This window comes from Delphinapterus leucas, chromosome 1 (assembly GCF_059928025.1).
Source record: "Delphinapterus leucas isolate spDelLeu-1000000601 "Yukka" chromosome 1, BTC_Dleu_Yukka2, whole genome shotgun sequence".
Lineage (NCBI taxonomy): Eukaryota > Metazoa > Chordata > Mammalia > Artiodactyla > Monodontidae > Delphinapterus > Delphinapterus leucas.
Genome location: NC_143129.1, coordinates 182,957,260 through 182,975,331, shown reverse-complemented (window position 1 = coordinate 182,975,331; position 18,072 = coordinate 182,957,260). Strand labels below are relative to the sequence as shown.

The window sequence follows — 18,072 nt, the reverse complement described above, 5'->3', positions numbered from 1 at the left end:
CCAATAATGTAATATCCTTACTATAATGAGTTGTGAAGCTAAAAGAAACTTTCCTAAGCTATCAGTAATAAAAAGTAGATTTAGGTCAACCACGATAGAGGAAAGATTAGTTTACTTTTTAAAATCTCTCTAAAAAATTATATTATGAAATTATCATATGAAGAGACAATGAGTATGTTGCAGGTAAAATTTATTTAGGGGCAGTTAATCAAACTGTTATTTTTCTGATTCTTAAAATTCACATTTGAGACTAATTTTGTATTCTTTTTCTTAAAGAAGACCTCCGAAATTGTTTATGTTTTAGATACTACAAAACCTACATCCATCCCTGGTACTGATATTATCTAAAATAGCAACTTAAGACTATTTACTTAGTCACTTATTTCTCAGGAGAAGCTGCCATTTATCTCTTCTTCTTCTTTTTTTTTTTTTTTGGCCACACCACACAAGTGGGATCTTAGTTCCCCTACCAGGGATCGATCCCACGCCCCTGCATTGAAAGAGCCGATTGTTAACCACTGGACAGCTGGGGAGGTCCCTGTCATTTAGCTTTCTAACCAGTGGGGTGGATAATGGGATTTTTATTTTGCTCAGGGAGATTCAATTTGGTTCTGCTGAAGTTAACTCCACCCCAGCTCTACAAGTGAAACATGGGACCCAGACTAAATCAATTAGTGCTTGTTTGTTTGTTTTGGTTACATGTTGTCCAAGTGGTCTAATGTGAGCGGGTTTCAGGATTCTAGCTGGGAAGGATGGGAAAAGACAATCTCTTCCTTACAAGGCTTGGATGAGGAAGTATAACCCATCCTGGGGGCCACCAGCACACCGTGAAGGAAGCTCTCCAGAGGAGCAGGCAGCTACTGCAGAAAACAGAGAGAGAATCAAGAACCTTGGGTCCACTGTCGAGTCTCTGGAACAAACCTGACCTGAAAATCTGCTTCTGGACTTTGCAGTTATGTAAATCAATAAATTCCACTTATGGGTGGAGCCAATTTCTCCTGGACTCTTTGCTTCGGTTTATTTATTTATTTATTTAGACCACGCTGCGCAGCTTGTGGAATCTTAGTTCCCAGACCAGGGATTGAACCCTGGCCACTGCAGTGAAAGCGCTGAGTCCTAACCACTGGACTCCCAGGGAATTCCCATTTTCCTCAGTTTATATTACTTACCCAGATATTGATAATGATAAAACTACACATATGTTCTCAATACAGAAACATGGTGAGGAACGCAAATATGACCAAATAAATAAATGAAATCCATCAATCCAGGACTTCCACTCTGTATGTCATGTTTATTTTTATTTATTTTTAATTTATTTTTATTTTTAAAAATTTATTTATTTATTATTATTTTGGGCTGTGTTGGGTCTTCGTTGCTGCACATGGGCTTTCTCTAGTTGTGGCGAGCGGGGGCTACTCTTCTTTGTGGTGTGCAGTGGTTTCTCTTGCTGCGGAGCACGGGCTGTAGGCACCCAGGCTTCAGTAGTTGTGGCACGTGGGCTCTAGAGCGCAGGCTCAGTAGTTGTGGCACACGGGCTTAGTTGCTCTGCGGCATGTGGATCTTCACGGACCAGGGATCGAACCCATGTGCCCTGCATTGGCAGGCAGATTCTTAACCACTGCACCACAGGGAAGTCTCCCAACTCCCTTTTTTAGACAAAAATTTAAAAAATCTTTTTCTGAACCCCTTGAATCTGGTGTGACTGACTTACTCCCATGTGAGGTGGTGTCTTCCATCACGTTCCTTTCTTATTCTCACTGACACATTTATCAATTTTTTTCTAAGAGGAGAGAGAGAGAAGGAATGTAGGAGACTTATGATGAAAATATAGCCAAGAGGTAGGTAGTTTTCTCCCGATAATACTTTTCACTTAATGAGGAAATATAGAAGATGAGTTTGTGAGTATTCATCTGGTTAAAAACATAATAAATCTTATTTTTATTCAAATGCAACTGTTCATTAGGTTTTAAAAATTAAAGGAAACTCTTCTAATATTACGTTTTAAGTACATATGACATTAATAGAATTTTTTTAACAAAAAGAGATGGAGTCAGTTCATTTGGCTATAAAATGAAAGTGGGGTCAAGATGTTCCTGCTTTTCAGGGGATTATAAAAATGAATTATCATGTTTTAAAATGCGGGGAAATACTGACACTAGTTGAGATCATTGGAAGGGAGGCTGTTGGGTAGATTTCTCTCAGAATACCTGCCTGCTTCAGTGAGTCAGAGCAACGTCCTCCAAACAAGTAATAATCTCTTTATCCTTTGGGCTCCTCTGTGCTTTCCTGGAATTTCTTTTATAGCACTTCACACTTTCTACAATGTATTATAGTTGTATACGTGTTTTGGGGTTTGTTTTTTGTTTTTAATTTTTTTTTATTTTATTGAAGTATAGTTGATTTACAATGTTGTGTTAGGTTCAGGTGTACAGCAGAGTGATTCAGCTATATATATATTCTTCTTCATATTCTTCTCCCTTATAGGTTATTACAAAATATTGAGTATAATATTGGGTATAGTTCCCCGTGCTATAAATAAGTCCTTGTTGGTTATCTATTTCATATATAGTAGTGTGTATGTGTTAATCCCAACCTCCTAATTTATCCCTCCTGCCTTTCCCCTTTGGTAACCATAAATTTGTTTTCTGTGTCTGTGGGTCCATTTCTGTTTTGTAAATAAGTTCATTTGTACAATAACTTTTTTTTTACATTCCATATATAAGTGATGTCATATGATATTTGTCTGACTTACTTCACTTAGTGTGATAATCTCTAGGTCCATCCATGTTGCTGCAAACGGCATTATTTCATTCTTTTTTTATGGCTGAGTAATATTCCATTGTATATATATGTACCACATCTTCTTTAGCCATTCATCTATTGATGGACATTTAGGTTGCTTCCATGTCTTGGCTATTGTAAATAGTGCTGCAAGGAACATTGGGCTACATGTATCTTTTTGAATTAGAGTTTTCTCCAGATATATGCCCAGGAAAGTTTTGTGTCTGTTCCATCTCTCTCCTTGACTGTAAGGCATCTTATGGGTAGGAGAATACTTAGCATGTCTTATTCACCAGTTTGTCTTGGTAGCTTGTATAGTGCTTTGCCCACGATAGGCATTTTTTTTTTCTTTTTCCTACTTTTTTTTTTTTTTGTGCTTGTGGGATCTCAGTTCCCTCACCAGAGATTGAACCTGGGCCACAGCATTGAAAGCCCATAATCCTAACCACTAGGCCACCAGGAAACTCCCCCATCATAGGCTTTCAATAAGTGGTTACTAAATGCACGAACAGATGACAGAGTGAGTCAGCAGTACTGGTTTTCTTTCCTGGATTTGGTGACCACATCTGCTGAGTGTATCAAGCAACCCCAGACATTAGGCATTACAATGTAATCCTAGAAAAATCAAATTCTACTCCAAGCAAGCAGAATTCTGAATCCTAAGCCCAAGTAAGAGTCAGAATACATAAATTTCAGATAGTTAACTTTTAGAGACATTAAGTCAGTCACAGACATTACCTGTGATTCTAGCCAGAAACAACATCTAATGATTAACATGGCCTCACAAAGCAGTAGGCATTCCTTGGCAGGCGTGCTGTATCATTTTAGGCAAGAAGAAGGTTAAAAATCTAGAAAATTACTAACGTCAAATCAACAGCGATAGCAAACAAGATTTGTGTAAGAAAAAATCTTGCTATTATTTTCCTTTCAAGAGGAAATACACTTTTCCAATTTATAAGATAAGAATATATTTCTTAGGGCTTCCCTGGTGGCGCAGTGGTTGGGAGTCCGCCTGCCGATGCAGGGGACACGGGTTCGTGCCCCGGTCCGCGAAGATCCCACATGCCGCGGAGCGGCTGGGCCCGTGAGCCATGGCCGCTGAGCCTGCGCGTCCGGAGCCTGTGCTCCGCAACGGGGGAGGCCACAGCAGTGAGAGGCCCGCATACCGCAAAAAAAAAAAAAAAAGAATATACTTCTTAGAAGGTAAAGGATTTAAAGAAGACATCAATAGTATACAGAATCTACTTTTCCCTAAATATTCAAAAATTTCCCTCTCAACTGATAATTCCCTTTAACATAAAAGATATACTATTATTTGTCCCAATATGAAAAACAAAACAGCTTTACCCACTTCTCCCTCCAACTACTGTCCCATTTCTTTGCTCTCTTTTGCCATAAAACGTCTTGAGAGAGTTGTCTATTCCTTCATTCTTTCTTATACATACCTAGATCAGTTTCCTTTCCCATCAATCCACCAAAACTGTTCTGAAGGTCACCGAAGAGCTGCTTGTTGCTAAATTCAATGGACAATCTCCGTCTTCATCTTAAGTCATCTGTTGACAGCATTTGAAACAGCTGATCATTTCCTCTTTCTTTCAACACTTTGTTCACTTGACTTTGGTCACAGATACCACCGTCTCCTGGTTTTCCTCCAACTGCAGGCCAGTCATTGTCAGTCTCCCTTGCTCATTCCTTTCCTCCTCCTTGCTTCTTCTAATCACTCATCCCATCTCATGACTTCAAATTTCATCCATGCACCAAAGATGCTCAACTGATGTCTCTAGTCTGGACCTCTCTCCTAAACTCCAGCGCTATATGTGCAGCCATCTGCTTGACATCTTTACTTCAAAGTCTAGTAGATATCTTAGACTTACCATGCACCAAACTGAGCTCCTTATCTTCCCCTCAGAGTCTGCTCCACCCATAGTCCTCCCCATCTCAATGAATCGCAACTTCTCTTTCTACCAACACTTGGAGTCATCCTTGACTTTTCTCATTGTTTTCATTCTCACCCTCCACTCCCAAATTCTGTTTGCTATTTCTTCAAAATATAACCAGAAGCCCATCACTTCTCCCTACCTTGCTTGCTGCTATCTTGTCGAGCCCTCAGCACCTCTCACCTGGCTCACTGAGCCAAGAGGTGAGAACCTGACTGGCCTCTGCGCTTCTACTCTTATTCCCTACTGTCTGTCTTCAACGTAGCATCGAGAGAGTGATCCTTTTAAAACATCGGAGAGATTAGATCACTCCTCTGTTCGGAATGCTCCAACAGCTCCCATCTTAGAGCAGAAAGCCACAGACATCACTTTCTACTTTCCCTAACATTCATCCTGCTTCAGCCACATTGGCCACCTGCCAGGCCTATTCCTGACTCAGGGCCTTCTATTCCCTCTGCTCCTCATATGCTCTCCCACTGATATCCACTTGGCTCACTTCCTCTGTCCCTTCAGGTCTTTCTTCAAATGCTACTTGCTGAGTTAGGTCTTCTCTGACCACTCTATTTATATATATATATTTGGCTGTACCAGGTCTTAGTTGCAGCACACGGGATCTTCAGTTGTGGCACACGAACTCTTAGTTGAGGCATGTGGGATTTAGTTCTCTGACCAGGGATCAAACCTGGGCCCCCTGCATTGGGAGCGTGGAGTCTTAGCCACTGGACCACCAGGGAAGTCCCTTTTATTTATTTATTTGAATTTAAATTAATTAATTTATTTTTGGCTGCACTGGGTCTTCGTTGCTGCGTGGGGCTTCCTCTAGTTGGGGCGAGTGGGGGCTACTCTTCATTGAGGTACACAGGCATCTCATTGTGGTGGCTTCTCTTGCTGCGTAGCACGGACTCTAGGCACCCGGGCTTCAGTATTTGCAGCACGCAGGCTCAGTATTTGTGGCTCACGGGCTCTAGAGCGCAGGCTCAGTAGTTGTGGCGCGCGGGCTTAGTTGCTCTGCGACATGTGGGATCTTCCCGGCCCAGGGCTCGAACCCGTGTCCCCTGCATTGGCAGGCGGATTCTTAACCATTGTGCCACCAGGAAAGTCCCCTTTATTTATTTTTTTAGTTAATTTTTTTATTGGAGTATAGTTGATTTACAATGTTGTGTTAGTTTCTGCTGTACAGCAAAGTGAATCAGCCATACATATACATATACCCACTCTCTTCTAGACTCCATTCCCGCATAGGTCATTACAGAGCACTGAATAAATTTCCCTGTGCTATACAGTAGGTTCTTATTAGTTATTTTTTATATATAGTAGTGTGTATATGTCAATCCCAATCTCCCAATTTATCCCCCCCCACTCCTTTCCTCCTTGGTAACCATAAGTTTGTTTTCTATACCTGTGACTCAGTTTCTGTTTTGTATACAGATTCATTTGTATGACCACCCTCTTTAAAACGGAAACACCGATCTCCAGCATTATTCTCCTTCTTGGACTTACTTTAATCTACAGCACTTGTCATGTTGGCAGAGAGAAGAGGACTCAGCACTGAGCCTGCAGCTCTACAATATTTAAAACTTGGGTGAAAAAAAAAAAAAGAAAAAAAAAAACTTGGGTGAAGGAGGCAGCAAATGAACCTGAGGAAGAGCTTCCAGTGAGGCAAGAGGAAACCCAAGGGAGTGTGGCCTCAATGAAAGACAATATAGGGGAAAGTGTTTCAAAAGTGCTCAACTGTACTGAATGATGCTGAGAAGACTGAAAAATACTGGATACAAAAAATGGAACTGGTCTTGGCTCGATGGAGATCATTGGTGATCTCAACAAGAGAATTTTCTTAGAATGGCACAGACAGAGGATAGACTGGACTGAGGAATAAGGGAAGTAGTGGAAATAATATGCAAAATGTCTTTTGAGATGTTTTGCTGTGAAGGGAAGCAAGTAAAGGAGGCATAGCCCAAAGGAGATGTAAGGTCAAGGTAGGGGTTTTTAAAGTTAGTGTTCCTAGAGCAGAAATGTGTCCAGCGGGGAGAAAGAAAATGATGGTGCAAAAGGAAAAGAATAAATCCTGGACCAAAGTCCTTAAGAAGGTGGGAGGGGAAGGAATCCAGGGTCCAGGTGCGGGGGCTAACCTCTGATGGCAGAAGAGAAAACAGAATATATTGTACTTATAGATGTAAGTAGCTTTGTAGATCATCAGGAAGACAAATTTTGGTCCAGTGAACCCTCTATACCCTGGCACTTGAATAAAAGCTATCCTAAAAGATGATAAGTTCTAGAATTTACCTTCACAAATGCCTTTTAATTGACTAGGAGGCTATTTTTTACTTTTTCTAAAGACTATTTTATTTATTTATTTTTGGCTGTGTTGGGTCTTCATTGCTGCGCGGGGGCTTTCTCTAGTTGCTGAGAGTGGGGGCTACCCTTCATTGCGGTTCGTGGGCTTCTCATTGCGGTGGCTTCTCCTGTTGTGGAGCATGGGCTCTAGGCATGCGGGCTTCAGTAGTTGTGGCATGTGGGCTCAGCAGTTGTGGCTCGTGGGCTCTAGAGCGCAGGCTCAGTAGTTGTGGCACACGGGCTTAGTTGCTCTGTGGCATGTGGGATCTTCCCGGGCCAGGGCTTGAACCCGTGTCCCCTGCATTGGCAGGCGGATTCTTAACCACTGCGCCACCAGGGAAGTCCCTATTTTTACTTTCAAGTGAAAAAACCCCCACAAAAACTCCTTTCCCCTTATAAAATAACAAAATCTGCCCAAAGTATACTTTTATTTTCAGTCACATGTTTCAGTTTGTTCTCCTCCTTTATCTGTTACTAGTATTAAAAAGTACTTTTGCTAACTTCTAGGTAATTCTGAGAACTAATTTGTCTTGGGCCTTGATGCTTGGTAGTTCCCAAATGAGGCAGACAGATTATTTTGCATGATCTAAAGGGGGTAGTATAATGCCCCCTTTAGAAGATGGAAGGTGGAAGAAACTGAGCAAAACAATGAGCTAAGTATCATGAACACCTCTGAGATACTCTTATTTACGATTTTGTGGGAAAGCTTCCCCTAAGGGAAGTGGTAGGTACTCCAGCACTTGGGCAGTTTAAAACACAACTGTAAAAGGCACTAAAAAACATATTAGAGGGATTCATCCTGTAAAAGACCATGGGAAATACAGTACATGGCTAAAGAGAGTTCACTTTTAATTTTTGTGATTTTACAAAATTCATTATATTTGCAGAAAGAGTACTTTGGAGGTGAAGAAAAAGAAAGGGAGTGGAGTTGTCACGCAAATGGTAAAAAAAAAAAATCCCTGTATTTCTTAGTCTTAAAATAGTGAGACAGCTTTAAAAGTGAATTCTATGTCAGAAAATCCAAATGTCATAAATCATAAAAGGTTAAAGCTAGATTGGACATGGAATCTATGGTGAATAAAATACTGTGGCATTTTCACAATATCACTACTCAGCAAACAAGCATACAATCAGTACTTTCTCTTACATTTTTCGAATACCCATTTTGTTCTAGATATTGTGTTCTTGTGATGTATAGACAGAGATATTTGTGTGATAGGGAAAGAATTCAGGGGAAGCAAGACTTCTAATCATTTTCCCATTTGACTTGGGGCAGGCCATTTAATATTCATAGTTTCTCCAGCCACAAAATGGGAAGGATATTTCCTATAATATTTGAATATTGTTACAGATGGAATGTTTGTATCCCCTGCAAATTCATGTGTTGACACCCTCCCCATGTGATGGCATTACTTTGCAGAGATAATTAGGAATAGATGAGGTCATAAGGGTGAGGCACTCAAATGAGATCAGTGCCCTTATGAGAGTTTCTAGAGAGCTTGCTTGCTCTCTGTTCACAGTCATGTGAGGATACCAGCAGAAGCTAGTACAAGCCACCTGGAAAAGGGAGTTCACCAGATTTGATCATGCTGGCACCCTGACCTCTGACTTTGAGCCTCCAGAACTAAGAAATAAATTTCTGTTGCTTATAAGGCACTCAGTCTATGGTATTGTTATAGCAGCACAAACTGACTAAGAGAAATAATAAATGATTCAATATGCCTTGTAAAAGTGAATGTATTACATCAAAAGCACAAATGACAAAAGAAAGAAAGAAATTGGACTACATCAAAATAAAACAATTTGTGCTGCAAATGATACTATCAAGAAAGTGAAATGACAACCCACAGAATGGGAGAGATATTTATAAATTACATGTTTGTTAAGGGACTAATATCCAGAGTATATAAAGAACTCTTACAACTCAACAATAAAAAGACAAATAACCAATTAAAAAATGAACAAAGGATTTGGACAGATGTTTGTCCAAAGATATACAAATAACTAATAAATACATGAAAAGATGCTCAATATTGTTAGCCCTCAGAGGAATGAAAACACAAAACTGCAATGAGATACCACTTCACATCTACTAGTGTGACTATTCTAAAAAAGAGATACTAACAAGTGTTGGTGAGGATTGGAGAAATTGGAACCCTCATACGTTGCTGGTGGAATGTACAATGGTGTGGCGCTTTGGAAAACAGTTTTTCAGCTGCTTGAAAAGTTAAACATAAAACCCAGAAATTCTCCTCCTAGGTATATATCCAAGAGAAATTAAAACAAATGTACACATAAAAACTTACACATAAATATTGATAGCAGCATTATTCATAATAACCAAACAGTGGAAACAACCCAAATGTCCATTAGCTGATGAATGAATAAACAAAATGTGGTATATCCATACAATGGAATATTATTCGGCATTAAAGAAATGAAGTACTGATATATACTGCAACATGGATAAACTTTGAAAACATATGCTAAATAAAAGCAGCTGGACACAAAAAGCCACATAGAGTAGGATTCCATTGGTAGAGACAGAAAGTAGATTAGTGGTTGCCCAGAGGGAGAGGAGGGGAGAATGGGGAGTGACTGTTAACAGGTACAGGGTTTCTTTCTGGGGTGATGAAATGTTCTGGAATTAGTGATGATGGTTGATAACTGTGAATATTCTACAACCATCGTACACTTTAAATAGGTGAATTGTATGGAATACGAATTACATGGCAATGACCACGTTTAAAAAAAGAAGTAAATGTACTGATATCAATGTCAACAGGCGTCTAAATTCTGGCTTACACAGAATTCCTTTCCTGGAGAACAGATATGTAAAGCCAGCAATGGTCTAATTTTACTTACAAATTCCTTACATATCTGGTTGTCAGGTTACTATTTTAAGTAAGTAGCAGGAAAAAAAAATTGTGACTTTTAATTCTGGAATGCAATCTGTAATATTATGGTTAAGTAAACCATCCCATACATTACATTCTTCGTAGGTGGCAAAATCTGGAATTTCATGACACTGTTAAACATTGACCACTGTTTAGACTTGTATATTATAAAATATTTGCATTCTTCAGAGAACAGATTGGTGGTTGCCAGAGGGGGATAGTGCGTGGGCAAAATGGTGAAGGTGGTCAAAAGGTACAAACTCAGTTATAAGAAGTCCTGTGGGTGTAATGTACAGCATTGGGACTATAGTCAACAATACTGTATCATATATTTTAAAGTTGCTAAGCGAATAACTCTTTAAAGTGCTCATTCCAAGAAAAACAAAAAAACAAGTATGTGTGGTGATGGGTGTTAACATATTGCGGTAATCATTTCCCAATATATACGTATGTCAAATCATTATGCTGTACACGTTAAAACTAATATGATGTTTTGATCACACACATTTCAATTAAAATTTTTTTTGTATTCTTGTCCAGGTGAGGACGATGGTTTCTTTTCCTTGGCTCCACAAGTCTTCCTTGTGTTTGTGTATGCACTTCAAAGTTTTCTGGGTCTCAAACCCATTTATACTTTCAAATTTGGAACACACTTAAAAAAAAATCAGAAATTATCTCTCTAAAAGAACAAAGTGAAATGAAATGAAGTTCTGCTTGTGTTAAAGTTTTCTTCCAAATGGGCTTTCCTTGCGGACGAGGAAGAGTCTACGTAGAAAGGTTTTGCAGAATGTGAGCGGTCAGGCTGGTAGAGAACGCTCATCGCAGAAAGGAGACGTTTTCCGTTTCTTTTAGTTCGTTTGGGCGGCATCGTGGACAGTCGAGACGCGTTTGTGAGCCGCTAAAGAGAAAAGCCTGGGAACAACGGAGGCGCTGTGGGCCCGGGTCGCGGGCGGGAGTCCCCTCCTGGCCAATCTTCCCGTTGTCTGCAGGCGCCGTGCCCCGCGGCCTCCGCCATCGCCCGCCCACGTGGCCCTCCCGGGAACCTACCTGGGCCGGGCCCGCGCACCGCCCCCCCGTGCCGTCGCCATGGCAACTCTCCGCCCCGCCCCCCGCGCTCGGCCGGTCCGCCGGCGGTCCCGCTCGCCCCTCCCCCCGCCCCGCGCGGCTGCCGGGGAGAGGGTGGGGCGGAGGCGGGAGGAGACGCAGGAGAGAGGAAATCGGCCGCGCGACGCCCGCGGCCCATTGGCTGCCTTGTCTTGGGGCCAGAAACCCCGCCTGTCTGACGGGGTCACGTGATCCCTTTCAAAGATGGCCGCCCTGTTGTTTTGATGAATAATACTTGGTGGGGCGAGGGGGTAAGACTAGGGGTGGAGGGGTAGGAGGATTTACTCTTCCAGCCAGAACATCGCGAGTTCGGTCCTCCCCCTCCCCCTTGCCCAGGCTCCGGCGTGGAGGCGGGGCGTGGCCGGCCTGCTTTGGGAGGGGAGGAGCTTCCCTCGTCAGTGCTGGGCTCTGCCTGGGCGGCTCTGGGGTCGCCTTGCCTCGGGGCACCCACTCTGCAGTTGAACACTTCCCGCCACGGGGAAAGGGTTGGAAGGAGAGCGCGATCTGCTGGAGGAAGCGCAGCTGCCGCGCCACCACCACGAAGACACAGTAGGCTCCGGGCACGAGGAGAGCTGGAGACCGAGCTCCCTAGTCTGGGTAACCTGGGAAGCAGAGGGTAAAAAGTGGCGCCTTACGATAACCCTGTAGCAGCAGCAGTGGCGGTCAAAGGAGGCTGCTCGTGGCGTAAGCAGCTGTAGGAGTCTCTGGGGCAATTGGAGTGACCGACGCCAAGGCATTTCACTGCCTCTCGTGTTCTTATTTTTTAACCTCTGACTATGCAGTTCTGAAACCTCCCCCATTCGGGGGACCAGACAGCCCGATAGACACCTTCCACTCTCCTCCCGCCCCGGTCTCAAAGAACAGAAGATCTCTCCTTAACGCCTTTCACCATTAAGAGGAAAGCGATGGAGGAGCTGAGCGCTGATGAGGTGAGGAGGTTGGGGGACACCTTGGGAGATTAGTTGGCAACTCTTTGGCGCTTTGGATAGGGTTGATATTGCGCCAGTGGTGCCTGGCCTTTGGGCAGGAATGGAGATGACATTTTCTAAGAATTAAATGAGTCCCTGAGGGGGTCTCCGGTTGTATTCTCTTGTATTCCTTTGCCTTCTTTTTCCATCCTGAACTCCATTTGCCTCTTTTCGAGTCTTCTTTTAGGGTCTAAAGAAGAGGAGAGCATACTGAGGCTTTCATTCTTTTCTTCAGGGTATTTAAGCAAAAAGGGCTAGATTTACATCAAGTTGTGTGTGTGTGTGTGTGTGTGTATACGCGCGCGCTCGCGCATGTGCGTGTGCGCGTGCGCGCCTTACTGCAGAGATCTAAAGAATAATTTGGGGAGGAATCATAATGTATAGGTGTATGTTTTTAAAGGATTTGAAATCCCAAGTATGTGTGGCATTTCACTGTATAAGTTAATTAAACATTACATATGTGTTTGGGGGTGGTCTACAGACAGATTCTTTGATATTTAACAAAATATGCATCTTCTCAATAGCTTCGTGAATTACAGTTAAATTCTAGCAATTTAACAGACCACTAATGGCTTCTGGTATACTTCTCTTTCATTATGCCTTTTTCTAGTTTTTGCCCCTTTCAAACTTGTGTTTTGCTGTAACAGACACTGAACAGGAAGCAAATGACTTTGAAAATTCCCCCTATTATCATTTCTGAAAGGAGTCTTACAGATCCCCTTCTTGATGTTTTCAAGATTATTTAATAATAATAAGAAAAAGTGGCATTTAGGGTACAAGGATTTTCCTGTGACTCTGTTGACTTTTCCCTTCTTTTTTTTTTACAAATAGGGAGCTTCCCTTTCAGGACCCCTGCTGGCCTTATTCTCTTCCACCTACCATTTCTTCCACAGTTCATGTAAAACTTCTCTACAGTATTATGAAAGTAGTCATCCATCAGGTTGGTTGTACTGTAAAACTTCCATGCTTCAGTTTTAGCTGCAGAGCAGTCAATATATTTACCTAGGGACTAAAATTCTCCAGAGATGAGGCAGGCAAGTGGTGGGTTAAGGGTCACATAGGAAAGGAAGCAAATAATTTTGTTGGTTTTGATACCTGGCTTTTTGGAAAGTCAGAATTGCCCATTCTTTGTTACTGACTTTGTTTTCTAAATACATCAATAGTGTAATCTTAAATTAGAAGAATATTGAACAATTTCTTTCATTCAGGTAGGAACTATCAAGAGATCCTCTTAGAGGCACTTTGTTTTGTGTAGTTTTTTTAAAGTGCACCCCCTTTTTTCTTTAACATTAATGCTAGTGGATCATTTCTCTTAAGGCAGAGAGTTTTTTAGTGAGTTTTTTACCTCCAGAAATTACTTTTTTTCTTGACATTCTTTAAATTGTTCCTGGTTTAGAAGTTTTTACATACTTGAGTTTTCACTAAGAAAACCATTAAAGCATACAGACCAGTTAAAGAGCTGTATAATCTGAACTGTAGCTCTTCACTTTATCCAGTCCTTGAGGAAGGTATTAACTTTTTTTTTTTTTTACCGTATATGGAACAAATATAATCATTGTGGAGGAGATAGACATTTTTCAAGGTCAACAAAATATTAAAATAAATGTGAAAAATTAAATTCACTAATATAAGATCAATATAAAATTATGTTCAACAAATTAGTTGGTCTGAACACAAAGGGACAGTTCAATAACTGGTAATTTTACTCTCAGCATAATCTAAAACAAATATTTTATGGGGAAGAAGCTTAAGTTTTTTTTAATCCATTTCCTGTAATTCTGGGATTAGGTGAACAGTTCTCAACAGAGACATTTCCAGAACTTTTGCCTTATTGTTACTCTATTGGTGGAAACTTGGTCTCAGATACGGTAGTTGACATTTATTTGGTTAGAAAATAATACATTTATATTATTGAACACTCAAACATGTGTCTCAGGGTGTAAACAATCAAGACATTGATCTTTCAATCTAAATTAGGAAATTAGGTATGACAGAGTTTCATATTTTAGCAAAATGAAAATATATGAGAATGTAGTCCATGAAAAATAGAGCCTGCTGTAACCAGGGTAGTAGCTTTAGAAGATTTTACATTATGGGTACTTTTTGGTCCCTCTTATAGATTACCTTGAATTCTTGTACTTTTCTTCTCTTGTGCTTTCTAAGTAGAGTATTTCTTTAACTTCAGTGCTGTTTATATAGCACATTACAATGAGCCCTTTGCTGTATAGAGCAGATCCATGACTAAGTTTATTCTCTTCAGGAGCCTGCATTTCAAGGCGTCAGTATTTACATTACATTCATTCTGTACCCTGCTCATGTGTTGTTTTTTTTATACCAAAATGATGCTCTGAGTAGGGCAGGTATTTTAAACTGGTTTTCAACTATGGTGATGATATGTTTTCATTGAAATGATTTTCTTTTTTTTTTTTTGCAAAATCTGTATGACCTAGTTCATCTTCAAGAGGGCTGGCTGGGATTCAGGGTGTGGTCAAGGTTTTAGAAGTTGTCTTCCTTCCCAAATGCAGAATATATGACCTTGGACATTTTAGCAGTGTTTTTTCAGTGGAAAGGGACCAACATTTATTAGCAGTCTTAGAAACCTGCTCTGTGCCAGGCATTTTACAACCATTGTCTCATTTGATAAAACAGTGCAGTCCAGCAGTTCCTTAAATTTTCCTTGTTTTATAGGTGAAGCAGCTGAGAATTAGGTTAAGTCCATAGTGCCCTGGCTTAGAAGTGACAGAATTGGAATTCAAACCCAGGGTTCCTGATCTAAAAGCTCTTTTTACCGTATTTTACTGCCCAACAACTGCCAGTAAATTCACCACAGCTTCTATATAAATATCCTACTAACAGGCTTGATCTGCATAGTTTTTCTGTAAAAGTGTTGTTTTTTATGAATTCATTCATGATGTGATCAAGTTTCTAGTCTTTTTGGTGCTGACTCTCATCACACCCCTCCAAAATCATTCACTCAGCAAACATTTTTTAAAAAGATGCTGTTGGGGCTTCCCTGGTGGCGCAGTGGTTGAGAGTCCGCCTGCCGATGCAGGGGACACGGGTTCGTGCCCCGGTCCGGGAGGATCCCACATGCCGCGGAGCGGCTGGGCCCGTGAGCCATGGCCACTGAGCCTGCGCATCCGGAGCCTGTGCTCCGCAACGGGAGAGGCCACAACAGTGAGAGGCCCGCATACCGCAAAAAATAAAAATAAAAATTAAAAAGAAAAAAAGATGCTGTTGCTTTGTGACCACCTAGAGGGGTGGGATAGGGAGGGTGGGAGGGAGACGCAAGAAGGAGGAGATATGGGGATATATGTATATGTATAGCTGATTCACTTTGTTGTAAAGCAGAAACTAACACACCATTGTAAAGCAATTAAACTCCAATAAAGATGTTAAAAAAAAAAGGTGCTGTGCATTTCCAGCAATGTGTTAGGTAGGTTAGGAGAAACACAGTCTTTTTCTTAAAGAAATTATTTAACTGGGGTTAGGGGATGGGTAGAGATAGAGGTAGCTAGGAGTCCAGCAATTACAATACAGGGTGCTAAGAGCTGTTGTGGACCTATGCACAAGACAGTATGAAAAACAAGAAGGGAGCCCTGTTGGCTTAGCGTCTTAGCGAAAACTTTCAAGAAAAAGCGATGCTTATGCGAAGGGCTCTTGAAACCGGCTGTGAAACTGGGGAGCTCAGGAAACCACAAGAAGTTGTGGGACTGGAGACAGGATTTGCCTGAGGGAGTGGCCGCAGGCAGACAGGCATCAGGTCTCCGAGGGTTTTCAGAAATGCTTAGGAGTTTGAACTTTCTCAGTGAGACTATCAGAAGCCTTTGAGGGATTTTAAGGGATTCGAAAGATAACTGGCAAGGGTGTCGAAGGTGGATAGGAAGAAGGTGACTGCTGTTGCTATGGGGACCAAGGCAGTGGAGCCTCAAGCAAGGCCTTGGCAGTGGGAACGGAGGAGAACAGACATCAGAAATATTGAGGATCTAAGTTAACCCACTTCTGATGATAAGTTTGATGTGAAAGAGGTGGACGCAGGGGGAGAAAGAGAAAGATGACTCCTTGGTTTCTAGTTTGGGAGAAGGATGGCTTGGAGGAGAGAGAAGGAATTCCAGACAAGGAGCAGATTTTGGAGAAAGCAGATTTGTTCCTTTGGACCACTGAAAGATGAGCTGACATAGAGGCGCCAGCCCTGGCCTTTCTGCTCTTAACATCTCCATCTCTGACCTTTTCTTTCTTTGTAACAGGCCTCAGGACCTAAGCTCACTTTTTTTCCAGTAGATCATTGCTAACACTCACTTGATAACCAGGATTCTCCTTCCTCAAGCCTGGAAGGAGAGTGGGATGTTGCCTCCCAGGCCCCTTCTCCACTCCTTTTTGTTCATTTTAGCCAAGAGACAGAGAATGGTAATGATAATAGTTGACATTTATGAAGCTCTTAATATGTGCTAAGCACTTAACTTGCTCAGCAAGGTTGGTATTAATAGCCCCGTTTTACAGATTAAAAAGTTGAGGCTGATAGAAATTAACTTGCCAAAAGGTGGACAACGAGGAAGTGGTAGAACCTGGATTCTAATCCAGAGTCTGATCCCAGAGTTCTTAATCCCTTTGCTAAACTACCTCCAAAATAGGAATAATCTCAGCCAGATGTAATGGTTACGGCATTTTTATTGTCCCTCTTGAGATGGGAAGTGGAAGCCCTCGTTATTGCTAAGAGTGGAGCTTATCAAATAGCCCTCTACTCTTTTAGGGGAAAAAGACAGGAAGACTTCTGACAGCAGGTCCTTGGGTCTTCAGGCCTGTGCTTGGCACAGAATGCATTTTCTCAGAAGGTACTTGTGGTGTGTCCAGGTGGAGAGAGCTTCCTGTAGCAGCTCATTCAGTGATACTTGCTGTTTACTTGCTGCATGTCAGACACCACACGAGCCTTGCTTGCATGGAGCTCCTTTCTAGTGGGAGGAGACGTGATAAACAAATACATACACATAAGATGTCATTTGGTGACAGTGCCACGGAGAAAAATAAAATAGGCTATAAAGGGATGGAGAGCAATGCGAGGAGTGTGTGCAATTTTAGGAGGTGACTTTCAATCAATTCTGAGGTGCCCCACCCTTTTTACTTCACATTTTCACATCTTTGAAATTGGGATGCTTCTTGGTGTAATCACGGTTGGCCACGTGGTAGTTGTGAAAGTTGTCATTTCCTGTTTATGTGTAAACCTGGTTATACCTGTTCATGTTGTTGTACCTTCAATTAAATGCTGTGCATGATAAATATAGTTGCTATTTTAAATGCCTCCCCCCAAATTACACTTTGATTAGCAGTGAAAGCATATGTTACTTTGTATGCAGAGAGAAATGGAAATAGCAGTGGGGTCTCAATTTGATATTAGTAAAGAAAACAAAGAAAATGTTGGTGAAAGAATGACCACAATTTCATATTTTATTGCAAAGCAGCAACCAAGTGCATTAGGGAGCCGTAGAAAGGCAGAAATCCACAAGTCTCTGAAGCTGTGTCACATTTTGAAATTGAAGATACAGTTAGAAGGACTGCCTTTTACACCCAGGCAATGCAATTGAAGGTCAGAGACACTCCACCTTCTCAGAAAGAAATTTCAAAGCAATGAGAGGCTGGTGTAACTGATTACTACTCTGGCCTGGTCTGTTGTTAAGGTATTTTGTTGTGGTTTAATGGACAGTAGTTTTTTGTCTTGGTGGTGCAAAAAACAACGGTGCGGTTTACAGTCAGTGACATTTTGTATTTGATGACATATGGTATATGCCCAGCTTTGTTTTAGATCATGAGGATGTATGAATGAACAATACAGGCAGAAATCCTTGCCTGCATGGGGCTTACATTCTGAATTATGTTTTTTTTTTAATTTATTAATTAATTAGTTTATTTGGCTGCGCCGGGTCTTAGTTGTGGCATGTGGGATCTAGTTTCCTGACCAGGGATCGAACCCGGGCCCCCTGCATTGGGAGTGTGGAGTCTTAACCACTGGACCACCAGGGAAGTCCCTGATTTATGTTTTAAAAGAATCACTGT

The 18,072-nt window shown here is 41.5% G+C and overlaps 1 protein-coding gene across 8 annotated transcripts in view; it reads left to right on the top strand.

The window, feature by feature from the left end:
- The first annotated feature begins 11,304 nt into the window (after nt 1-11,304).
- The window catches only part of UBE4B (ubiquitination factor E4B), a 110,736-nt gene continuing 103,968 nt past the window's right edge, over nt 11,305-18,072 (top strand). For 4 of the 8 annotated variants that reach the window (XM_089901667.1, XM_089901679.1, XM_089901676.1 and 1 more), the window contains exon 1: nt 11,305-11,985. Coding sequence is in view for 4 of the 8 variants with exons in the window: in XM_089901686.1 (XP_089757812.1) it covers nt 11,981-11,985; nt 12,856-12,964 (114 nt within the window). In the remaining 4 variants the exon portion in view is untranslated. Of the gene's footprint in view, nt 11,986-12,855; nt 12,965-18,072 lie in introns of all 8 variants that reach the window. The other 4 variants (XM_089901686.1, XM_089901657.1, XM_089901674.1 and 1 more) reach the window with 4 other exon arrangements.